General features: G+C 48.2%; 2 protein-coding genes across 3 annotated transcripts in view; both read right to left on the bottom strand.

Moving 5' to 3' along the window:
- The window catches only part of LOC128348123 (vomeronasal type-2 receptor 26-like), a 35,845-nt gene extending 16,493 nt beyond the window's left edge, over nucleotides 1–19,352 (bottom strand). The window contains exons 1-2 of one of the 2 annotated variants that reach the window (XM_053303737.1): nucleotides 18,820–19,352; nucleotides 17,736–18,033 (exon numbers count right to left, since the gene is read on the bottom strand). The gene's annotated coding sequence lies outside the window, so the exon portion shown is untranslated. Of the gene's footprint in view, nucleotides 1–16,866; nucleotides 16,985–17,735; nucleotides 18,034–18,819 lie in introns of those variants that run through there. The other variant, XM_053303738.1, reaches the window with a different exon arrangement.
- Nucleotides 2,577–16,783, bottom strand: LOC128343788 (vomeronasal type-2 receptor 26-like). Its single transcript, XM_053293224.1, has 4 exons — nucleotides 16,755–16,783; nucleotides 9,309–9,527; nucleotides 4,304–4,430; nucleotides 2,577–3,484 (listed from the first exon to the last, which is right to left on the bottom strand). The coding sequence occupies exons 1-4, from the start codon at nucleotides 16,755–16,757 to the stop codon at nucleotides 2,577–2,579; spliced, it is 1,257 nt and encodes a 418-aa protein (XP_053149199.1). The 5' UTR covers nucleotides 16,758–16,783.
- Nucleotides 19,353–25,678: the final 6,326 nt, after the last annotated feature.

The raw sequence follows: 25,678 nt of genomic DNA, 5'->3' as shown, positions 1-25,678 counted from the left end.
ATGGGGCAGAACACTGGGCTGCCACCACCCTCAGCTCCAGCCAGCCCCACCAATAGATCCTCTTAGCCCAACCCCAACTGCTAATTCCCCAAGCACACCCAGGGCTCAGGAGTCCTCAGACAACCCCAGGACTTGCTGGGATAGCCAATGTTCCCAACACATTGCCATGACTGAGCTCACAAAGCCTTTCACCAACACCATAGGCAGAGCCACTCTTACCCCCGCACCCTGGGGCCCCAGTCCGTGGCCTCTAATGTCCAGGGGGGCCTCCTGACACCACCCCACACCACCCCACGCTCACCCCGCCACTGCCTTGTGGTGCTGAAAACTTCAATAATTCTAGCCACCATGTGCATGGCTGGGGGATGGGGGTGTGGAGGGTGAGCCGAGCAGGCCTCCCCAACCCCCGTGGTGGCAGTGGCAGCATCAGTGGGCAGAGCAGGAGCAGCCGCTGGGCTTGACCAGTCAGCCCAGCTGCCCTTGAGAACTGTGAGGCACTCCAGCTCGCCTGCGCAGTTGGAATAGTGTGTTGCAAGCCTGTGACATCAAGCTCCTCTCCCATTGACAGTAGACCTGGCCTCCAGGAGAATGGAGGCCTGGTCCACCCACCCTAGCCACCTATGAGTAGACCTGGCCTCCGGGGGAATTAAAGCCTGGTCCACCTGCCTCCAAGGAATGCAATGGAGTGTCACTGGCTGCCCTCAAGAAGGCCCTTGTGGATGCTGGCTACAATGTGGAGAAGAGCAACAACTATATCCAACCTGGTCAGTAAAGGCACTCTTGTGCAGACCAAACACACGGGTACCTCGGGCTCTTGCAAGCTCAAAAGGAGAGCAAGGAGCAGGTGGCCAAGGGCAAAAAACCATGAGTGACTGCTAGTGCAGCCTCGAGAACATGTGGAGCCTGGGTCTGCCCACCCCCAGTCCGGGGGGGGGGAGATCAGTAGCCAGGGTCAGAGCAGGTGTCCTCCGGACCCTTCCTCCCTCGCTCCATCCCCTTGGGGGAATACCTTACAATACACATGTAGCCTCCCATTCAAATGCAAGCCAGGGTAGGCTTAGCAAAGGGGGAGAGTCATGCATGCTTGCTTGGACTGAGTCAAGAGCCTGAGTCATTCTTTCTCTCTCCTCCCCACCTTGCAGGAAGCTGCATGGCACCAAGAAGAGTGAGCGGCATGACTGCCTACAAACTTAAACCTGCGGCTGCAGCGGAATGCAGCAGCAACTGGGCAGCAGGGCAGAAATTTGGGGTGAATGAGGCCAATGTGCACCACTGGAGAAAAAATAAAGCCTATCTCCAGTCTAAAAGTCTGCTTTCACAGACTCCGGGGTGTGGCTGCAGGGCCCAGCACCCAGAACTTGAAAAGCAGCTGCTCAGGTATGACCTGGATAGATGAGCAAGAGACAATGCTGTCACCACTGGGGATATCCGCTCGAAAGCAATCAGGATTTCTCACGGGACCGATACCCATGTCACTTTCAAGGCATCTGCAAAGTGGGGCCACCTCTTCAGGCGGCATAAGCTCTGCATCTGGAGGCGCACGTCACTTGTGCAGAGTCTGCCAGAGGCCTTTGAGCACTGCCTCTGACAGTACGAACCGTTCATCTTGCAGCTCTGAAAGCAACACGTGTACTCTCCTGCAAACATTGCCAGTGCTGACCAGACACCAGTGAGCTTTGATCTTCCTCGCTGGCAAACAGTTTCGAGGAAAGGGGAGAGAGCTGTGAAACTGAGGACCACTGGGAACGAGATGAACAGGTTCACAGTGATGCTTGGGGCATTTGGCGACGGTGAAAAGCTTCTGCCATACATCATCTTTAAAAGGAAGATGCTGCTGAAGAAAGTGAGGTGGCCCCCTGGGGTCTTGGTACATTTGTACACAAATGGGTGTGGATGGACCAAGGCGTGACTGAAGACTGGCTCAGATCAGTCTGGCTGGCTAACCCCACCAGGGGACGCCATCTGTGAAAGCGATCCTGGCAGAAAACCAGACTGATCTCGGCGGGGATGACAAGCCAGTTGCAGGTGATGGACGTCAGCTGCAACCAGCCCTTCAAGCAGCTGTTGAGGGAGAAGTGGGTGGACGGGATGCATGCTGGGCTAATGACACTCACTCCAGCAGGCTGCCGGAATAAGCCACAAATTGCCCTCATCGTCTGGTGGATCAAAGAGGCCTGGGAGGCGATCGATCCTGCCGTTATATGGCAGAGGTTCGAGAAATGCTGCCTGACTGGTGGAATGGGAACCTATGACCATCTCTGGGCGATATTCGAAGCCAGCAATTCTGAGAGTGAGTTTGAAGGTTTTGCCTAGATTGAAGTACTTGATGTTATTGTGTGCATAAATAAAGTTGTTGATGTTCATAACTGAAGTACTAGATTGATTGATGCTACCTACTCTCAGGTTTAAGAAACACAACAACCCACCACCATCACCATAGCTCCCTTGTAGCTCCCTTATATCCAAGGGATCTTATAATCTGCCATCTTATAATCAGAAAAAGACGGTACTTGATAATCTTTCCTCTTTGGAAATATTAGACAGGAAACTGGACCTGCAAACGATATTCTAAAGTGTCAGATTTCCGGATTCTTTTTCCTAATTAGGTGATCTCTGCTATTGAGATTGGGCCTCAGAATGATAATGTAGCATTTGGGGAAGAAGATGCAACCCAGGAGACCAGCACCAGAGGTCAAGATGCAGAAGATCTCAGTGGCCACCATGGACTTCCCTTTGGTACTCAAGTAGGTGGGCACAAAGGAGACCCAGACGCTGCAGAACATCAGCATGCTGAAGGTGATAAACTTAGCTTCATTAAAACTGTCAGGCAATTTCCTAGCAAGGAAAGCCACTGTGAAGCTGATCAAAGCCAGAAATCCCATGTAACCTAAGACAATGTAAAACATGGTGACTGAGCCTTCATTACATTCTACTATGATTTCTCCAATCAGTGAGTGCATATCCAAGGCTGGGTATGGGGGATAAGTTACCAGCCAGACAGCACAGATAACAAATTGGATAAGTGAACAAGCCAAGACAATGGAGTTTGCTGGTTGACCCTTCAGTACTTTTTTTGCCATGTTCCCTGGCTTGGTGGCCATGAAGGCCAGAATCACTGTGACAGTTTTTGCCAATATGGAAGAAATGGCAACAGAGAAGATAATGCTGAAAGCCACGTGTCGAAGACAGGTTAATTTCCTGGGTCGGCCGATGAACAGGAAGGAGCAAAGGAAGCAGAGCAGGAGGGAGATGAGGAGGATATAAGTGAGGTCTCGGTTGTTGGCTTTGACGATTGGTGTGTTGCGGTGTTTAATAAAGATTGTGAGCACTAGATATGTGATCAATGAAAGTAAAAAAGCAGCAGTAGCAAAAACAGATCCTAAAGTGTCCTCATATGAGAGGAAGTTAATATTCTTGGGAGCACATTGGTCTTGATTCTTGTTTGGGTATTGATCTTCTGGGCATTGGTCACAGAAAACTGCATCTGGAATGATAAATTAACCTTTAATATCACTAACATGGGACAAATGTTCATCTTTTGGGCACTGAAAGGGCATTCACCCAAGGAAATGAAACATTCAATTCTCCACCTGCTTGTCATCCAAAATTATGACTGAAATTTGGCATTTGGCATTTTTCATTTTCATGAGTGATCCTGACTAGACAGGGGGTGGAAAGGAACAGGTTGCAGAAGACACTCCAGACAGAGACATTGAGGAGGAAGATGACCTTCCTTTGGCCCTAGAGATATTGGCATGGGCCGTGCAAACATCTACCCCAATCAGCCATTTGAGTCTCTTACTTACTACATGTGCCCCAAACACATTTCAAGCCTAATGCCAAAACCATTGGAGCTGGGAACAAGTTCTTAAATATGTATGAATGGCTGTAACCATGGGAATTGTACTAGATCACCAGATTCTAAGGTCCCCAATATGAAGGGATCTGTGCAGGTTATTATACTCTGTACAACCTAACCTAGGAACCCTTCCTAAGGTTTCTCCCCTCTATTTAGGGAGATCTTGCTTTCCCCCACAATGTACTATCATTGCATGTGTGCATATTAGCAACACAGAGAAGAGTAAGCACCCAAATAAATAGGACAAATTAAAATCTGAAGAAAGCAGTGCCTGGTCTGATTTCAGAAGGTGTTTTAGAAATTATTCTAGTGATGCAACAAGTTTGGAAGAGTGGAATATATGGGAGAGCAAACACAAACAGTAAAACAATTGAGTGGGGGAAACATGTGATGCCCAATCCTGGTTCCTGGGATCTTTGGAACACATTTCCAGATTCAAACTACCTGTCTGATTAGAAAAGGTTCCCTTGGGACAACGGACACATTCATAGCAGCAAACAGGCTTCCCCTCTGGAACCTTCCTGCTGTGTCCTGGAGGGCAGTGCTTCACACACCTAGCAAAGGGCACTCTCTAAAGGGAAGAGAGAAAAAGTTGAAGCTGTCTGCCAACTTGTACATTGAAGCCAGTCTGATCTAGGGATGTGCAAATCAATTCAGAAGAAGACAGAAGGAGAACAGCTTGGGTGGGGCACTGACTGACTGCTGTCTTTGCCCCTGCCCCACCTTTCCTCAGGTGTGTGTAACCTCTCCTTGGGCTGCTGCTGGGGCTTTGGCGGCTGCTGCTGCTGCTATATAGGGCAGGCTAGCCCAAGGGCGCGAGCCGAAGGGCGAGAGCACAAGGGCTCTCGTCCTTGTGGCTCTCTGCCGTGGGGCGAGCTGCCTGAGGACCAGAAGATCTCTCTCCTTCCACCCTGAAGAGTCATCTTCTCACAATTAAGAAGTCAGCAGGAGACTACGCAAGCCTGGTTTTGTTTTGTTTTTAATTAAGCCAAGAAGCCGTGGTGGGTTAGTCTGGGGAGATGTGTCTGGGGGAGCAAAAAAGTGGGTCTGGAGCGGGGGCGGCAATATCACAGGTAGCGGGCAGAGGGAGGTATGGCGGTGGGAGTTGGGCAGGCCGTTACAGGGGAAAACGGTCCAGGCAATTGAGGCCTGTTCCTTTTTCCGGCCCTTCTCCCAACCCTCTGACCCTAGGGAGCTCTGGGAACACTCCTTCGAGGATTAGGTTGCTGCTGCTGAATGCCAGGTCAGTTAACGCAAAAACATCTCTCATCCACGATCTGATCGTGGATGAGCGTGCTGACCTGGTATGTGTGACAGAGACCTGGTTGGATGCGCTGGGCGGGGTATGTCTCTCTCAGCTTTGTCCTCCAGGTTTCCAGATCGTGCAGCAGCCCCGCCTCGAGGGTCGGGGAGGAGGCGTTGCAGTCATCTTTCGAGAGACCCTCCCCGTTTCCACGTGCCCGGTCAGGCAATCTCAGAATTTCGAGTGTTTGTCCTTGAGGGTGGGCCTCCGAGATAGGCTGGGGATTCTGTTGGTGTACCGACCACCCCGCTGCACTTCAGTCTCCCTACCTGAGCTGGCGGGGGTGGTCTCGGAGGTGGCCTTGGGTTCCTCCAGGCTTATTGTTTTGGGGGATTTCAATGTCCACGCTGAGGCCCCCCTAGTGGGTGTGGCTCAGGATTTCATGGCCTCCATGGCAACCATGGGCCTGTCTCAATTGGTATCCGGCCCTACCCACGTGGCGGGACACACTCTGGATCTGGTTTTTGCCGACCGGGAAATAAATGATCTGGAGGTGGGGGAATTTGAGACCACTCCCTTGTCATGGACAGATCATCACCTGGTGGGGTTTAGTTTGACTGCTCCGTCTGCCCTCTGCAGGGGTGGTGGGCCGATTAAGATGGTCCGCCCCCGGAGGCTTATGGATCCGCTTGGATTCCAGACGGCCCTCGGGGAGTTTCCAGTGTCCAGAGCTGGTGACCCTGTCGACGCCTTGGTTGATCTCTGGAATGGAGAGATGGCCCGGGCTGTTGACACGGTTGCCCCCAAGCACCCTCTCCGGCTTAGTGGAGCCCGTTCCGCTCCTTGGTTTTCCTCGGAGCTTAGGGCGATGAAGCAACTCGGACGACGGCTGGAGCGACGCTGGAGGAAGAGTCGTCACGAATCCGATCGAACAAGGGCTAGAACCCATTTTAGGGACTACGCCGTGGCGGTGGGGGCGGCGAAGAAACATTTTTTCTCCGCCTCCATTGCATCTGCTCAGTGCAGGCAAACAGAGCTCTTTCGTGTGGTGAAAACATTGCTCCACACATCCCCCCGGACAATGGGGGAGGAGCCATCTACAGCTCTTTGTGATCGGTTTGCCTGTCACTTTGCAGATAAAGTCGCTTGCATCCGTGCTGACCTGGACTCCAGAGTTTTGGCAGTTCCGGCAGACGTGCCTTTGGTACCATCTGGTCCCGTTGTGTTGGATTCTTTTCGGTTGGTGCGGCCTGAGGATGTGGACAAGATCCTGGGCAGTGTGCGGGCGACTTCGTGCGCTCTTGACCCTTGCCCTTCATGGCTAATAAAAGCTGCCAGGGAGGGCACAGGCAGATGGCTGGAGGTGATCATTAATGCTTCATTAAGGGAGGGCAGGATGCCATCGTGCCTTAAGGAGGCGGTGGTAAGACCTCTATTAAAAAAGCCCTCCCTTGATCCCTCCAGCCTGGACAACTATAGACCTGTGTCTAACCTGCCCTTTTTGGGCAAGGTGATGGAGCGTGTGGTGGTGTCCCAGCTGCAGAGGGTCTTGGATGATACGGATTATCTGGACCCTTTTCAATCTGGCTTCCGCCCCGGGTATGGGACTGAGACTGCCTTGGTCGCTCTAGTGGATGACCTACGCCGGGAACTAGACAGGGGGAGTGCGTCCCTGTTGGTTCTGCTGGACCTCTCGGCGGCGTTCGATACCATCGACCATGGTATCCTTCTGGGCCGCCTCTCGAGTATGGGAATCGGAGGCACTGCGTTGCAGTGGTTCCGGTCCTTTCTTGAGGGGAGGGTCCAGAAGGTGGTGCTGGGGGACTACTGCTCGGCCCCGTGGCCGTTGGCCTGTGGGGTCCCGCAGGGTTCGGTCTTGTCCCCCATGCTGTTTAACATCTACATGAAGCCGCTGGGAGAGGTCATCCGGGGATTTGGACTGAGTTGTCAGCAATATGCGGATGACACTCAGCTCTATCTCTCCTTGTCATCTGATCCTAGGGAGGCGGTGGATGTCCTGAACCGGGGACTGGAGGCCGTGATGGGTTGGATGTGGGCTAACAAACTGAAATTGAATCCGGATAAGACGGAGGTGCTGTTGGTCAGTAGGAGAGCCAATCGGGATGTGGAGATTTTACCAGTTCTGGATGGGGTTGCACTCCCCTTGAAGGAACAAGTACGCAGCTTGGGGGGTACTACTGGACCCGGCTCTGCTCTTGGAAGCTCAGGTGGAGGCGGTGGCCAGGGGTGCCTTTGCACGGCTTCGGCTGGTGCGCCAGCTGCGTCCCTTTCTCGAGAAGGCAGATCTGGCCACAGTTACCCACGCCTTAGTCACGTCGCGGCTGGATTACTGTAACGCGCTCTACGTGGGGCTGCCCTTGAAGAATATCCAGAAACTGCAGCTAGTGCAAAACGCGGCAGCGAGGGTGTTATCCAGAGCTGCCCGTTGGGAACATATCACCCCCATTTTGAAAGAGCTGCACTGGCTACCGGTTCGTTTCCGGGTCCAATTCAAGGTGCTGGTTTTGACCTTTAAAGCCCTAAACGGTTTGGGCCCAGGGTATTTGAGGGACCGCCTGCTCCCAAGGGTTGCTGCCCGCTTGACGAGGACATCTGAGGGGGCCCTGCTCTGGGTGCCGACAATGAGAGAGGCCCGGCTGTCGTGCACTCGGGACAGGGCCTTCTCTGTTGCTGCCCCCAGACTCTGGAATGCTCTCCCAGTGGTCATTCGCTCCTCGGACTCCATCATGGCTTTTAGAAAGCTTGTAAAGACTTGGCTTTTTACCCAGGCTTTTACATAATCGTTTTTACTGCTGCTTCTGGGTGTTTTTATTTCTTGTATTGTTTTATGCCTGCTTTTATATGTTTTTATACTCTTGCATGTTGTTTTTATTGTGCTTTTATTGTATGTTTTTAACTTTTGTAAACCGCCTTGGGGCTATATTTTAACGAAAGGCGGTATAAAAATGCAAAAATAAATAAAATAAATAAATTCTGACTCAAATCAATTCGCCTCAAACCTGACTGTTTCGAGTATTTTGACTTCAAATTGAATCACCCCTAACAGGTGTCCGTGCCTAAAAGGGGTGCTTTGAATGGAAGTTGAATAGAATCAGACAGATTCGGATTGAATCTATCCGAATCAATTCGAGTATGGGGCAAGGGGAAGGGAGAGGGAGGAGAGCCACATTCAGCCTTAAAAAATAATAATAATGAAATTACCTTTTTTGCAGAGCCCGCAGCGGGGGGAAGGGGGAGGTGATGAACCAATCCACCATCCTCCTTTGAGAAAGAAGAGGCACGGATGTGCCTTTGAACCGCTCCTGGTGGGAGCAGTAGTCTTTCTGCAGAACCGGCAGTGGTGGGGAGGTTGCAACCCAACCCACCATCCCTCCCCATGGCTGGCCTGGCCATCCGCTCAGTTCACACTGACTCTCACCAGGACTGGGCTATCCTTTTAATGACCTCTGCACATGCATGTGGAGGACATGTAAAGGGATAGCCAAGTGTTTCTTTGCTGGTTTGCACAAAGTTTCTTTGTGCAAAAACACCCGTGTTCTAGCAAAGAAACACTGGGCTATCCCTTTCAATGGCTCCACGTGTGCACGAAGGCTATTTAAAGGATAGTCCAGTCCCGGTGAGAGTCAGTGTGAGCTGAGCAGCTGGCCAGGATGGCCACAGGGCGGGACAGTGGCTCGGGTAACTGCCTCCCTGCCGCTGCCAGCTCGGCTGTAGTACTACAGCTCCCACCAGAAGTGGTTCAAAGGCACCATCTGTACCTCTTCTTTTTTGGAATCAGTGGCTGTTGAGCCGCAAGGATGTGTCAGGTCAGGTCGCCGCTGCCTCCCTACCACTGTGCTCTCTGCACTTCAAAAAGTAGTACTGGGCACCTTGGCGCCTCTTTCTTTTTTAAAACAATGATGAAAGGAGGCTTTCCCCCCCCCCCCATTAAACTTAAAAGACCGTCAAATCAATTCAGATTGACTAAAATCAAAACCAATCCAAATAGATTTGGGCCTGTTTTGGGGAGATTGGATTTGAGGTCAAATTGAAACCCATGTGTTTTGATTTAACTCAAATTGAATCCCAATTTTTGATTCATGCACATCCCGAGTCTGAGCCTGCAAAGGATGTTCTTGGGGTGGGACTGTAACATGCTCCAGTCTAATTGTTTTCCTAACCCCATTAAAGACACTCCATCCCCACCTGGGTATCCCATACAATCACATCTGGATTGATGATGAAGTCTTGTCCCGGGGGAGCCCCTGGATGCATCCTTCCAACTTTCACATTAGCCACCGAACCATTTGGGAAGAAGATCCAGTTCAGAATGTCATAGTTAGCTGATCTCTCACCATTGCCATTAAGGGAAACTTCCTCTCCAGCACTGTTGTTAAACTGGATGTTTCTTAAAGAGGCAAGAATCTGAAATGGAAAGGAACTCAGGAAATGGGTTAACCAATCATGAGAATGAGCAGTCTAGTACTGCCCAACATAGGGTAATGGCCATCATGTGGGAGATACCAAGTAAGCATTCACTCAAAGAAAGGATTCATTTCCAGTTGATTTTAAAGGCTCCATTTAGCTTCAAAGCATGCAAGTGACTTCCATTCTCAGAGGCTTGGCTTGCAGGGGTTTGTAGTTCAAAGTGGAGATGATGATGATGATGATGATGATGATGATGATGATGATGAATTGGATTTCCCTACCGCCCTTCCAAAAATGGCTCAGGGTGGTTTACAAAGAGAAATAAGAAACAATAAGATGGCTCCCTGTCCCCAAAGGGCTCACATTCTAAAAAGAAACATAAGACACACACCAGCAAGTCACTAGAAGTACTGTGCTGGGGGTGGACAGGGCCAGTTACTCCCCCGCTGCTAATACAGGTACAATCAATGCTAGTGGTAACCAGTGGAGACCTAGTAGCTTCAGGGACCCATAATCATGCTTCATGTTATAAGGGTTACACACGTGAAAAGACAAAAAACCAAGACAACATCGATGAGGATGGTCAAAAAGATGAAAATGATGTTGAGGAACTGTACAGAAAAGCTGAGAGAGAGGCATTTTTAGAGCTCTTCCAGAATATCAGAATGGTGATCATCCCCAACAAAGACGTTGTCATGATGACAACCTTGATGTCAAAGCTGGAAATCTTTCTGCAGTTAAGAGGAGTTCCTGCCCTAAAGGATTCCACAAAAACAAACAAACAAAACACATTCATAGGAAACTGGAATCCAACTAAGGATTCCATTCACATCTTCATGGATGACAAGGGGAAATTGCTGGTGGTTCCTGACAGTGTTTCCCTGAAGGACCTTGCTGTCGAAAATCACTGTTTGCAAAGAGAACTAGAGCCAGATTAGAGCCATGGAAAAGGTGAAGAATAGGGCAACCAAGCAGGCAGCACCCTGTGCCCGACATGATTTGGGAAATGGGCAGGCCCACTAGGAGCTCTTACCACCATGCAGCGGCAGTTTTAAAAGTTTTTAAAAGAAGATTTAACTTTCCCCCACCCTAAGATTTTCCGCTCCCCCAAGATTTTCCACTGTAGGCAATTGCCTATGCAAACATAAAGCACTGTTAGAATACAACACAGCCCTGCTGGAAGAGTCTCAAGGCCCATTTAGTCCAGCATCCTGCTTCACACAGTGACCCACCAGATGCCTCTGGGGAGCCCACAGACAAGAGATGAAGGTATGCCCTCTCTCCTGTTGTTGGTCCCCTGCAACTGGGATTCAGAGGCATCCTGCCTCTGAGCCTGAAGGTAACCGATAGCCATCAAGATTAGTAGCCATTGATAGACCTGTCCTCCATGGATTTATCTAAGACCCTTTCAAAGCCATCAAAGCTGGTGACCATAACAACATCCCATGGCAGAGAATTCTACTTATTTTAAATATAAATAGAATTTTATTATATTTAATCATGCGTGGAATGCACAAGGCATGATGGGACATCCAGGAGATGTGGCAAAGATATTGTTGCAGAACCTTTGAGAACTCCAAGGGAGCAAAAACTTGCTGTGACTAGGGGCATGCAGAACTAGTTCAAATTGAACTGAGTTAGATTTGAACGAGCCTGGTTCAACCAGTTCAAACCCAAATTAGCCTGGCCACCCAAAAAAGCGGTTGGTCCAAGTTCAAACTGGACCGGGCCCAATCTGACTCAGAGTGGGTCAACCTGGTTCAAGGGCTATGCTTATAAAAGCGAATCCGGTGAGGATTCCCCTTTACAAGCAAACAGGTGGGGGAATCCTTTAAGAGTGTTTTAAGGGCGGCCAAGGGGGGTGTTAAAAGGGCACTTTGCCTGCTTCTGCAGCGGTGGTGGCAGCTCCTCTAAGCCCCACCAGCGCTCCCCGCTCCAGAGTCTGCAGACATGCGGAAGCCATTTGAGTGACCTCTGCACATGCACAGAGGCCATTTGCACGACCACACACAAACCACCAAAGATATTACAGAAAGACCATAAAGTTCCACTAGCCTCTCCAAACAATGGGGATGAAACAAATGCCCTGAAGAGGAAACAGGAAGCAATGACACAATAAAAGCAGGAGCTTTGGGCATGGGCCAAAATACTGGTATGTTTCTATTCAGAAGCTGCCAGGCTAATAGCCTTGAAAACTCAGAAAAGGGACTCTTTTTTTAAGAGAAGCAAACTTGAGGGTGGACATTACCTGCCATGGCTCCACATTCAGAAGCTGCTTATCTTCCCCCATTCTCGCATGCCTTGATCTTGATGAGTGCACAGCATGCAAAGCATGTGCCACAGAATAGACAGCATTGTAGACACTGTAGCTGTGGCCAGTCATGCTCATTTTGAACAAAGTAGCTGGCAGGTTCTCTAGCCTCTCCTCCCCGGTACACTTTCCCCTCCAGAAATATTTAGGGACCTGGCCTGATTTCAGGAACTCACAGTTAAATACAAATTCCCACCAATCTTGGAGAAAGAGATCTCCCTGGGGTTGGTTTGGATCTAAAGTCCAGAGAAAATCCTCAAATCCTGGCACCTTGCTTGGGCGGATTGTGATGGAGAGAGCACCCTGAAAGGATTTCAGCTCCCTCCAGTCCTCCTGCCATCCCACTGCAGCAAAATCCCACTGGGTTGTCAGGATCCAAACCTTCCGAGATGGGCGATATTTCTGTTTTAACACTTTATCAGTTAATGTCTTTATAATCTTGGTGTTCCCATGGACAATGACAACATCAGCCTCACAGTTAGAACAAAACAAATCTCTCCATTTCCATGCCGGCTTCTGAGCTTGGAATGCATTTGATTCCTCGATCTTTTCAGTGTAGGCTAAACAGATGTTGTTCTTGGCAAGTTTTGGTGTAAGACGCTGGATGAAATGTTCACCACTGTCATCCATGGGAACAATGAGCCCAATCCAATTCCATTGGAAATGCTGGAGTAGCTGAATTAACCCCTCATATTGCGGGGCTTCATTGGGATCAATCCAGTGGAAGGAAGGAAATAAGGTTTTCAGAGAAAAAAGCCTGAAGGAGCCATAACCAAGCTGGAGAAAGAAAGAACTTTCTCTTATGAGTTGATTTCTAAATGTAGAGTGAATCTCTATCATGCTACATAGGGGTGTGCACAAAACCAGCTTGGCCTGTTTGGTTCAAATTTGAACCCATTTTGAACCAGGATGGCTCTACCCATTCAGTTTTAGTTTTGCTCGAACCCCCGCCCCTTGGTTCGATTCTAATTCAAACCCAACTCAAACTGGTTCTAAAAGGTTCTATATAGGGAATAATGGGGAATCGAACTAGCCAATTATTCCCTATGCAGAGCACCTAGGGACACAAAAACAGGCAGCCACTAAACCCCAAAGCTATTGGACACTCCTGTGATTATTAATGAATTTCTGAAGAATTTTACATTTTTTGCATTTTCCACATAGGGAATAATAGGGATTTGAGGATGGCTCCAACTGCCCTCCTGCGGGGTACCTGGGTACCAAAGTGGGTTTGGGGGCAAGGCAGGTATGGCCACAACTTCCCCCTGAAGCCCCAAGCCAGTGGGGTTCATGGGTTTTTTTTAAATTTTTAAAAAGATTTTAGCCTGTCTCAATGCAATGAATATGAGTCCCTCCCCCATTCATAAGCAGAACAGTGTATGACCTAATTTGCTGTGAACTCTGAGTCAGAATTCAGACCTTGACATCCAAGGTCTCCACGTGCAAGACAGCCCACTTGTGCCAAAATGCGTTGGGGAACACGCTGGAGCCAGATGCAGCACCGGAGGTCCCCTCTCTCTCGGGGTCCCACTAGTGAGCAGTTAGGGCCAGGAAAGCAGCGTGTATTCCACTCACACTGTTCCAGAGATCAGTGGTGAAATGCACACTGGCGCCAGCTGGTGCTGCACACAGCATGACTGACATGAGCTCCCTTCACCTTGCATACAGGGAGGGGACCACAGTCAGGCTGAACTTGGTCCTTGAGGGGATCATGTAGTTGGGCGCGAACGTCTGGATATTCCAGCAGAAGTCGGGGTTCTCAACCACCTGAAAGGGTTGGTCGTCAGTGGCCATCCCCTATGAGGCGGGTGAAGAGAAGTGGGTCTACATGATCAGGAAGCTTCTTCCCCAATAACTGTGTCCACCACTTGACGGGAACGGTGCCCTGCTTCATGGAAGCCTTTGCACAGCCCTGGTCAGCACTAGTCACAGGCACACAGGGCACACTAGCATTGTCAGCAGAGCCAAAGAGATCCGGGTGGTGGTGTTGCATGTGTCACCACATGGAAGTCATCCCCAGATGCATAGCATCCTTGCCCCAGCTGACTTGTGCCCTTCAGTGAACACAGAGAGCAGCAGTTGGGGCATCTTGAGGGATTTCAAAATGCTGCCAAACTTCGCTGCTCTGTGTGGCCCTGGACTTCCTGGATGCCTTCTTGGGCCTCTTTGTTGACAGTGGCGCTAGGGGGGCTTCTGGTGGCTGCCCACCATCGTCACCCACCCCCTTCCACCCAGCTCGTCGGAAGAAGTGCCTGGCTTTGGCTGAGGGGGCTCCTCTGCCTCAGTAACAGACCCTTCCTCCTTGGAGCTAGACTGGGAGGACCCAAAACTGAACTCCATTGACCTGGGCATCATCATGGGGCCCCCCACTGAGTGGTGAGAGGAGCATTGGAGGGGATGCAAGAAGGAGGGAAAATCTGGTTGCACTGCCATCAATCCCCTGCCCTCCACTCCCACCATGGAAAAAAACTTCCCTGGCAGGACAGCCCTGCACTGCCAGGCTCTGTACAGGGCACCAGCAATGACGGTGCACTCGATGGACCAGCCACTAGCCCTGGACTTGATTCAGCGGCAGCAGGCTGCTCCGGATAGGAGAGCCTTCTTGCCACTACCTCACCTGGGGCAAAGAACTCACCAATGGGGACCTGTGGGACCCCATGCCGGCATCTTCTCTGCCTCCCATCCTGGCCTCCCACACCAGCTTGGTGACCCCTCCCACCTCTGACTGCCACCCTGCTGCAAACCTTGCTCACCACACGGCACTCAGACATGAGCCCTGTGTATATGTATATGTGTGTGTGTGTGTGTGTGTGTGTGTGGACAAAAAACCCTATCCAAAGAACCCTGAATTAAACCACGCATCTGCCCACCCACTGCACCCACAACGATACAATTTTTAAAAAATACCATGGGGGACAACTAAGGTGGAACCTGTAAAAACAAGAGACAACCTGTTAAAAAAAAACCTCCCTCAACCCAAACAAAAAAGGAGACCCCACTTAACAAAAGCTAGGACAAAGGAGGCACCAAAAAGAAAGCATTTACCCCTCATTGTCCTGAAGAATTTTATGCCCCACATACTGGTCAGGGGGAAAAAAAATTTACCTGACCAGTGGCAGGCTGGCAGGCAGGTACAACTGGGGTCATAAGAACAGCCCTGCTGCATCAGGCACAAGGCCCATCTAGTCCAGCATCCCTGTTTCACACAGTGGCCCACCAGATGCCTCTGGGGAGCCCACAGGCAAGAGATGAAGGTATGCCCTTTCTCCTGCTGTAGATACTTCGTATGGTCAGTATCCTCTGCCGTGAAGACAGATGCAAAGAACTCATTCAGCTTCTCTGCAATCTCCTTATCCTCCTTAATAATCCCTTTTGCACCCTCATCATCTAATGGCCCAACCGCTTCCCTGGCAGGTTTTCTATTTCTGATATATTTAAAGTTTTTGTTATTCCCCTTGACACTTCTAGCTATATGCTCCTCAAACTCTCTCTTTGCATCCCTTCCAACTGTGCTTCTAGTACTGCGGTTTTAAATAAGTTCCGTGCTTTCTGGAGTGATTTGACCCTCCTGACTTTCCCTTTCAACTTTCTTCTTACCAGTCCCCTCATTTTTTAGAAGTTTCCTCTTCTGAAGTCCAAAACATCTGTGTTGGACTTCCTTGATAATTCTTCACTTGCATATATGCTGAATTGGATCTCACTATGGTCACTGTTACCCAATGGTTCAGCAACTTTGACATCTTGCACCAGGTCTTGGGCACCATTCAGGATTAAGTCCAAGGTCGCCATCCCTCTGGTTAGTTCAGCAACTAACTGTTCTGAGGCACAGTCGTTTAGCACGTCTAGAAATGTGTCCTCTCTGTCATTACCACTGGGCCACTGTGTTGGTGGACTGTGTGAAACAGGATGCTGGACTAGATGGGCCTTGAGCTGGATCCAGCAGGGCTGTTCTTATGTTCTTATGTACCTTAATGTGAATTTACCGAGACTATGTGTGGGTAGTTGAAGTCATCCATTATTACTGCCCTGTCTCTCTTTGACACCTCTCTAATCTGTTTCTCCAACTCCTGGTCACTCTCAGCGCTTTGATCCTGAGGGCAATAGCACGTCCCTAGTAACACATTTCCTTTCAGTCCTCATAATGTTGCCCATAACAATTTTGTTCAGTTCAGTTCAGTTCAATTTTATTACAGTCATTGACCAGAAAGGAGAACTCCTGAAAAACTCCTTCGTTATTTCGTTAAACTCCTGCAAAACTCCTTCCGATTTCCCACCCACCCAAACAAACAAACAAATTAAAAGAGAAACACTGAAGAAAAGAAAAGAAAAGAAAAGAAAAGAAAAGAAAAGAAAAGAAAAGAAAAGAAAAAGCTGGTGGAAAAAATGTGCTGGAGAATAGGTGAGAGAAAAAGGGAGAGTAAGAGAAGGGAAGCAGCCTGCTGCACTGGAGTATGGAGCAGGCGGTGTGCTAAGCACAGCAGGAAAAGTGTTTTAAAAAAGGAAAGCACCTGCTCCAGAGAAAACAAGGAACCTCAACCCCCCCAAAACCCCAAAATGAAATAAAGCAAATGAGGCGGTTGTGCTGAGGACTCTTCAACTCAGCCCAGAACTAAAAGCAGCAGCCACCAGTCAGTAATAACAGCAAAAAGGAAGAAGGTGGGGGACGGGGGGGGGGGTGAACCAGGGAAATGGACCAGAGAGGCCTCTCAGGCCAAAGGGCCTGTGCTCCCCCCAGCCCCCTGGCAGTGGGTACAGAGCAGGAGAGACAGTCATTCACTCCGAAAACAAAAAATCAAGCATCAGCAGCACAGACACACAAACACTCGGCCAGGGGAAATTACTTTGGAGAAGGGGGAGTGGGGGGAAGGCAAAAAAATAAAATAAAAGGGCAGATGGAACTGAAGAGACCTCACCATAACCTGCACAGAGGCAGGCAGGCACAAGAAGTCTGCAGCCAAACTCTCTCACCAGCAGCAGCCAGCAACAGCAAGCAGCAAGAGTGATTTTTGCAAGGCCAGGGTTTACCTTTAAATAGAACTTGAAACTCCCTCCTTTAGGAGCCCCCACCTTTGCCCTCCAGGACTGTCACCTCTGGAAAGCCTACCAGAGAGCCAGAGACATATGGCCAATCATTGAAGCAGGAGCTTGGCAAATGAAATCAAGGGAGACAAATGACACAAAATGGCTACTAGCACCTAAAATGGAGGCTCGAGCCTTCGAGCCTGTTCAAACCGGTTTGAACCGAACCAGGCTCAATTGGTTTGAACTTGGACTGGCATTGCCAATGCAATGCCCTGTTTGGGCCAAATTCAAACCTTTGAACCGAACCAGTTCGAATTTGAACCTATTTGCACACCCCTAATGCTACACTGAAGTTTTTATCCCAAGTTTTAAAGCATAAATTGAGAGAAATTGTGCGTGATAGTGATTTTTTTTCATAGTATTTTTTTCTACTTTAGCTTCAAGGAGGGAAATAAAACTCCTTTCATATCCTTTAACAAGAATGATGTGTTCTGAGTTAGTTTATTATTTATTTAGTTGGGTTTTCACAAGATTTTGGAGGTAGCATACGACACATATTAAAATTAAAAACTTTTTTAAAAAAAGCAAACTAACAATAAAAACAGCTTACACACGCACACGCACACACGAGTGTGTGTATTTAAAGGAAATCAAAACGCAGGTCAAAACTTGAAAAGGGTTAACTTTCAGCTGATTTTGGAGGGTTGGGGTTTTCAGAAAATCCTATACAACCATGGCTGCTTTCTTATTCCTAGTGCTAACCCCCCACTACATTGACAGAACTGTTTTCAGAGAATGAAAACACTTGCATCTCTGGGTGACTGACTCCTCCATGGGACCACCCAGATCCATCCCCAGAGACATCCCATTACCTGTGGAATTTTGTGGATGCCAAGGATGGGTGCCATCTGCCCTGAAATCTTGGAATCAAGACCTCCAATAACAGAGAGGAGCTTGTCTTCCCTGCTGCATCGATAGTTAGGAATCATTTGTCCCTGTGTGGAGAGCAGAGAAAGGATAGCTTGGTGGGTCCTTCTTGCATTCTGGTTGTCATCATAGATACTGAAGCCCAGGGTGATGTTGAGTAGAAGCACTGGATCCTTTCTGAGCTCATTGATGGCAAAGACCATGGCCAGGAAGTGCTGGTAGTATATTGGCACAGGGTAGCAACTGCATTGGGAAAGATGGAGAACTGATCTCAATAAAGTGGATATTAGTTAAGTCCATCTGATTCACCACTCTTTATTCAGAGAAAGAGAGGCTGTTCATATATGTGTGCAAAACCAAGCTAAGAGAGCCTAGCCCAGTTTTGCAAGTCTGTGTGAACCACCAGGGTTACGGTTAGGGTTAGCTGGCAGCATCTCCAGGTAGAGCTGGAAGAGGCCCCTGCCTGAAATCTTGGAGAGACACTGCCAGTCATTGTAGATAATATTCATTCATTCATTCATTCATCTATCGTTCAGTTTTATACCACCTTTCATAAGGCATCTCAAGCTGTTAAAATACAACAAAATTTCATTAAAATAACATTTAAAACCTTAAAATCAGTTAAACAGTAGAAACCATAAAACACCAAAAAACAATGATAAAAAGTAAACAGAAGCAGAATGCTGGGAAACCTGGCAGGTTCTAAGAGGTAAAAACCTGAATAAAAAGGTATTCTGTTTGTTTCTTTTTAAGCAGCCATAGATGTAATACAGTGGAAATTCACTGGGACAGCATTCCAGAGCCCAGGGGCAACAACAGAGAAGGCCCTGTCCCATGTGCATGACAATATAGCTTCTCTCAATGTCAGCACATGGAGCAAAAGCCCCTCTGACAACCCAATTGGGTAAGGAGAAACCCTTGGGAGCAAGAGGTCCTTCAGGTACCCAGGGCCCAAACTAAGTGCTTTAAAGGTAACCAGCATAACCCGCGCAGAGCATCTGCACACTAGTATTTGATTGCTCCCCTCACCCCCTCCCACAGAAGCAGCAGCAGCAGCAGCAGTTGACTGGGCTCTTCCTCGCTGCCGCCACTGCAACATCCGCTCATTCCCCTCAAGCCCTGTCCCTTTCCTGCCTCCCTCCCTCCGCCAACATCCTTGGTAGCCCCAAACAGCAGCAGTGGTTGACTGGGCCCTGGACCCGTTTGTTCCCCTCAGGTCACTGACAGGCTCCGGCCTGTCCCTCGCCCTTCCTTCTTTCTCTCTTCACCTCCCTTCCTTTTCTCTCTTTCTCTCCCCTCCACTCGCTCTTCACCTCTATCTTAATAACTCTCCCTTCTTTTTTTCTTTTTCTCTCTATCCCTTCCTGAGTTAACAGATCTTGTTCATCTTGTTTCCTCATCTAATTCACACAACGGCAGCCTCCTTCTCCTGAAGGGGCCCTTTCCTCCCTCACAACCCCTCTCTTCGCAGACCCCTGCCCACTATCCTTTTATATAGAGAGATTCCTCTCCTCTACGGTCAAGAACATCTTCCAGCCAGTAGGAGTTGCATTTCAGCTGACATTAACCATCACAGGCTCCTCCTCCCTATCTGCATACGGAATCCCCACTGTCCAATCAGGTGCTTCTGCTCACAAACTCTTGCGAGAGCTGCCATGCATGGGATTAGCCATGGCTATGCCTTAGAGAATTATATATACTAGCTGGGCCGGGTACAGAGCATCTGCATGTCTAGTTCACTGCCGCCGCCAAACCCCCTGTCCCCTCTGCCACCGTCACCATCTTCTTCCCCGCCCCCACCACCATTTCCTCCCCACCCCTGCCCGCCCGCCTGCCAGCCAGCCTCTGCCACCGTTCCCCCCCTGTGCTTCCCCTGTTTGCCCACCTGCCGGCCACTACTTTTCCCACCCGCTTGCTCACTGCCGCTGCTGTTGTTTTCTTCCCGCCTTCCCTTTTCTACCTGCCGGCTGCCACCATTTTCTTCCCTCCCACTCATCTCCATCTCTAGGTGCTCGCGAACTCTCGCAAGAGCTGCCACGCATGGGATTAGCGACGGGTATGAAATATATTAGATAGATAGATAGATAGATAGATAGATAGATAGATAGATAGATAGATAACCAGCACCTTGGACAAATTGGCAGCTGGTGCAACTCTATCGAAATAGGTTTAATATGCTCCAAGCGAGCATTTCCAGAGAGAACCCTGGCAGCTTCATTCTGCCAAATGAAGTTTCCAATTATTTTTCAAGGGCAGTCACACGTATTGCAGGAATCCAGCTGCAATGTGACTAAGGCATAGGTAACTGTGGACAGATCTGCCTTCACGAGAAAGGGACACAGCTGGCACACTAGCCAAAGCTGTGCAAAGGCACCTGTGGCCACGGCCTCCACCTGAGCATCCAGAAGCAGAACCAGGTCCAGCAACACCCCCAAGCTGTGCACTTGCTCTTTCAAGGGGAGTACAACCCCATCCAGAGCTGGTTGAATCTCCCAATCCCAATTGGCTTTTCTACTGACCAACAGCATCTCCATCTTGTCTGGATTTAACCAGATGGAACAAAGGCCTGGGATTAGTTACATGGAAGAAGGGTCGGACTTGATATGAGGCAGCTTCCTATGTTCCTATATTCCTATGCCTTGTCTTCATCCCAGCATCTGGTATGCAGTGATTTCCTCCTTCTGAATCTGAATTGCTATTTAGCTGTCATGGCTAAGAGCTGGTATATGCCTATCATCCCTCAATTTGTTGACTACTTTAAAGCATACTTAAACAAGTAGCCATTGCCATAAACTGAAACATAAGGAGGTCATTCACACAATCAAAAGCTGTGTTCTACCCAGGTTTGGGAGCTGTGTGCACTCCCAAATTTTGGTTGAGTGGAAGCAAGGTAGGAGGAAAACCAGGATAGCTTTTCCTCCTACCTTGCTTCGACACAATCACTTCTAGCCAGGTTTTCCTCCTCCTTTGCTTCTACACAACCAAATATTGGGAGCACACATAGCTCCCAGACCCTTGTAGAACACAGTTTTTGATTATGTGAATGACCTCAAGATTCCATGAGTTTACTAACAACTTCTGAAATCCTTTCGCAAAACTGGTCTAACATTAAAAATGCCTTCTGATTTTCTCTCGACCCAGAGTTTTCAGCACTTAGCTGTGCAAATGCTTCTATCAGATGAATACTGGTTGGGAGAGGGAGAACACAGAAATAACAGACTGAAGGCAATCACTGCAATCCTTCCAAGTTCCTGTTCCAAAGCAGGACATTACCAACTTCATTGACATCACTAATTCAGATCTTTGGAACAGTCGCACTATATGAAAACCCGACGGACCCCAATCTTACATCAGAACCTTCCTGTCAAAACTTACATGTCATCGTTCTTGGTCTGGGGTGGGTGCTTAAATTTCTCATTACTGAAAACAAGGCTGCCAAACACAATACCAACAAGAGGCAAATTCCCACCCACAATGAGGTCTCCTGGCCTGTAATAAGCTTCCTGGAGGTCAATCGGCCTGGTCAAAAGGCACATGGTCCTCAGTGGGGCATGGAGAAATGCCTGAGGCAGCAACCAAAACACCACCAGAAACCAAACCATGAGCAGCATAGGGAGGTCTCCACTGCCATAAACTGCTGTACCAAATCTGAAGTGCACAGGACCCAGCTAGGGACTGAGAGAGACACGACAAAAGATCTGACTTCAAAGTGCCCATTCCCCATCCTACCCATACTAGAGCAGTCCAGGAAGTATTTATCACAAGTAAGTTTCATCCTGGATTTCTTTGTTATTGACATGGTGGGTGGAAGCCCCAAGGGATTTAAGCAAGAATTACCGTTATTTAAATATCTTGGCAAGAAAAATAATCCCATTTCCACCATGCTTGCTTCTCCAGAGCTTGATGGGAGACAAACATGTTTGTGTCACTCTCTGCTTCTCCATGGCATGCAGGGATTTGGTTTTAGCTGAGCTCATCTGAACTTGAGCAACTAAAACAGACTTGTGCCAACTTAAGTTAGCCAAGATTAATGACCAAGGAAAAGTAAGAGTTGGATGCAGGAGAGAGGCAGACACCAATATCCAAGTATGCAAGAATGCAGATCCCCCCAAAGCATTTAAGGAGTCACCACCACCCCGCATTTTACTGCCAAACCTAATAACCCATATCTCCCTGCAAAAGTGTCTTTCTTCCCCCCAAATTATATTTAAATGAGCTGCTCCTTAAGCTTTGTTTTCATCTGCACCCCTGCAGGCAGGAACCAGAATAAGGACCACCATCAGAATGAGGTCCTATTTACTGCCTCAAAGGGCATGAAATTTCTGTTGGCAGAAGTGTTGTTTGGAATGATGGGGAAATGGGAGATTGGAAGGAGAATTCATGAGCATTTTTTTGTCTGAGAACGGACAACCACAGGGTCCATTTGCCACAGGCTAGGGTCCAAGAAGCTAAGAAACCTTTGACAACTCATGAGGGTTTCATGCACAGTTTATATTCAGAAGGATGTTCTGTCTCAACTAAATGATTGTCCTATGGACCAGGAAGCCTGTAGTTTGAATCTTGTCTCTGGCACTGTGATGAAATGGTGCAGAACCACTTTATGCAAATCATGCATAAAATTTATGCAAAGCTTTCAATCATAAGAATCAGTTAGAGAGATGGTTAAAGTTGAGTTAGTTGAGGGATTGAGTCTGGTTAGGGACAGTCGCAAGGTGGAGGTGTTCTGAGACTCAAGAGTATAAGACAGTCTAAAATAAAAGACTGGGTTATTAGGAATAAGACAGGGAGGCTGTTCTGTTGTATTATGATGTTTTAATTGTTAATTATTGTTTACACTGTTTTATAATTTCTGTTTTAATTGTTGACTGATTTTAATGGTTTTTGTTTAATGTAAACCACCCTGAGCCTTTCTGGAAGGGTGGTATAAAAATTGAATAAATAAATAATAAATAATAAATAATAAATAAATACCTGGGGCTGGTCATGGTAGATGTAAAGGCAGCACGAATGTGCTTGTTTCTATCACCCTTTGTGCATCTTCGAAGCTCCCCGCCACCCCGCACAACCAATACGCCATGGCAGTTTTGATCCAATTCAGCCGCTGCGCACTGCTGATAATCAATATTTATCTCCCTCCTCAATGGAGGAAAATCCAGGTCAGAACTATGTGGACTGAATTGGAAAACTATATAGCTGACCTCCTCCTTTCTATTCCTAATGTGTATGTGGTGAAGGGAGGTGATTTCAACACAGGGCTGGGTCCCAATGATCACACCCTATATACTCAACAGCAGTCCTACCCACCCAACTCTGAGGTAGACAGGCTCACCTCTTACCCACCGCAGAGGTCTATTTTTGTGGGTTTCTGCTTGGGTCAATCTCCAGGCTTAGCCTGCAGAGTGTGGCAGCTCTGCATTTGCCACAGAGGATACATCCATGTGGGCACCAGTGTCAGCATCTTAGATTAAGTGCCTTGGTGCCCAATTTAGACCAGGGAAGGCCCCAGAAGAGGACCTCATTCTGCTGCCGGCAATTAAAAATAATCTGGGCTGGTGGGCCCCTATTTTGGCCTCGCTCTTCACCCATATCAATTTGCATGGCTGAATCCACAAGGATTGAGGGATAGCAATCATTGTCCCCACATTGCCACTGGGCTATATACATATGATGCAATAATCCTCTCAAAGAATCCCATTGACCTTAGAAAAGCACTGAGGGCGCTAACACAGTATGATCCATTTGTTTGTTTTCCTGGCTGTCCATGGCATCTTCAAAAGTCTTCTCCAGCACCAAAGTTCAAAAGCATCAATGCTTTTTCTATCTTTCTTCTTCAAAGTCCAGATTTTGCATGCATAAAGTGTCATGGGGAAAACCATTGTCTGAACGATTCTAATCTTTGTAGGTATAGACACGTCACGGCATTTAAATATTCTTTCCAAGGCCTTCTTTGCAGCCCTGCCAAGTGCTAGTCTGCGGCATATTTCTCGACTGCTGGATCCTTTACTGTTGACGGTCGAGCCTAAAAGGCAGAAGCTATCCGGCACACCAATGTCTTCATTATCAATTCTGAGGCTGGTTGCTGTGCATTGATGTAATGTCAAAGTGCATAGTTTCAAAAGAAGTTTTCAGTTACAAACAGCAGTAGCAGTAGCAATGACACTAAGGCAAAAATCAAAAGATGCAAGAGATGCAGTAGGAAAGCTTCAAAATAAAAATCTGTTCTCTTTCCCTCTTTCCCTCTTTCTTTTAGAGAGCTTGCTAGAAAAATCTTGCAAGCTTGACTTCTCCCAGATGTCTTCAAAACTGCTTCAGTATTCACTCAAGATGTTTCCTTCCTCCCAATTCAAAACAAATGTTGGGTGCAGATGACTTTATTATTCACTGGGTGTGCCAAGTGAAAGCCATGCACAGAGTGCAAAGCAACAACTGGATTCGTAGCTCAGTGGTAGAGCATCTGCTTAACATGTAGAAGGTCCCAGGTTCAATTCCCAATCTCTCCAGGCAGGGCTGCAAAAAATTCTTATGGGAGGATTGCTGGTCTCCTGGTAGCAAGCATGAATTGCCCCCTTTGCTAAGCAGAATCCACCCCAGTTTGCATTTGAATGGGAGACTACACATGAAGACTGGAAGATATTCACCTTAGGAGATGGGGACGCTCTGGGAAGAGCATCTGAGGTTCCAAGCTCCCTCCCGGGCATTTTCAAAACGGCTGAGACTCCTGCCTGCAACCTTGGAGAAGCTGGTATATGACAGCTTCCTAACAAGTGCGGCTGTCAGCAAAAAGGGCTTTTTATTGAACACAAAATTGTTCAATCTTTACCTATTTCAGTTCCTTGAAAGCAAGCACTAATCAAACTTACCTAAAATATGGATGTGATACATGACACTAGCTCACGACTTTGTGTGAGGACAGGTGAGATAACAATGATAGAAACTCTCTGCACATTACAAGTGCTATTTAGCAGGTAGCATGGACTCTGAGAGTTCCTGTCGAGGGTGCTTTATGAAAGCTGGAGCCTCTGAAGAGCTGCTTCTGAGCACTGAGGCATCCCCAACCATGTCTCCAAGAGGAAACATGGGGGCATATGGAGGAAGGTAGCAAGTAATCCACAGCTGTTTTCTGCCATGAGATCTCTCACGAGAGGAAAGAGGTGCCCCAGTGTGCTCACAGAAATCTCCAGCAGGTGGAGTCCACCTTCTTTAAATGGGGCAGCGATTCTCAGAAAGGAACTGGGAGGCACCATGGACCAAGATATGTGGTGACCCCCTGCCATTAGGAACTCCTACAATGGGTGAATCATGCTTTGGGTCCCAGAGCATGATCTCAGGGTACACGATACAGCCACCTTTTAAATTTTTCTTTTCTTTTATTAAATTTGGACATCACCTCACCCAGATGGTTCTAAGCAATGGGGATCATGCAGAAGAAGGCGCTCTCCCAGGTAACCTTCTCCTAAGCTGCTTAGAGCGCTTTGTATTTGCCAGGAAACACATTGGCAGCCAGTGCAACTGTTTTAAAATAGACATAATATGGCTTAATACTATTGTTGAAAGTAAGCAGGTTTTGGTGCGGTCGGTGCCTAGATGGGAAAACCATGTATGTTACCTTTGGGAGTGGGGTCACAGGTCAGTGATGGAGCATTCATCACTGATGCTTTGATTTCAGAAGGTAACTGTTTCAATCCCTGGCATCTCCGGGAGCTCTTTCACACAGGGCTTTTAGTTCACAATCACATATCTTCCACAATGGAGTGTGTGCATTCACATATCAGCCAGATTTACCCCAAAGTCCCTGCGAGCTATTGGGGAGCAACTTCAGACTCGCAGTAAAGCCTCGCAGTAAATTTGCGGTAAAGCCTGCTGTCTGAAAATGCTCTAGATAGGGCTA

The sequence above is a fragment of the Hemicordylus capensis genome, chromosome 2, assembly GCF_027244095.1.
Source record: "Hemicordylus capensis ecotype Gifberg chromosome 2, rHemCap1.1.pri, whole genome shotgun sequence".
NCBI classification, from domain to species: Eukaryota; Metazoa; Chordata; class Lepidosauria; order Squamata; family Cordylidae; genus Hemicordylus; species Hemicordylus capensis.
This window is presented reverse-complemented; position numbering and strand designations above follow the sequence as displayed.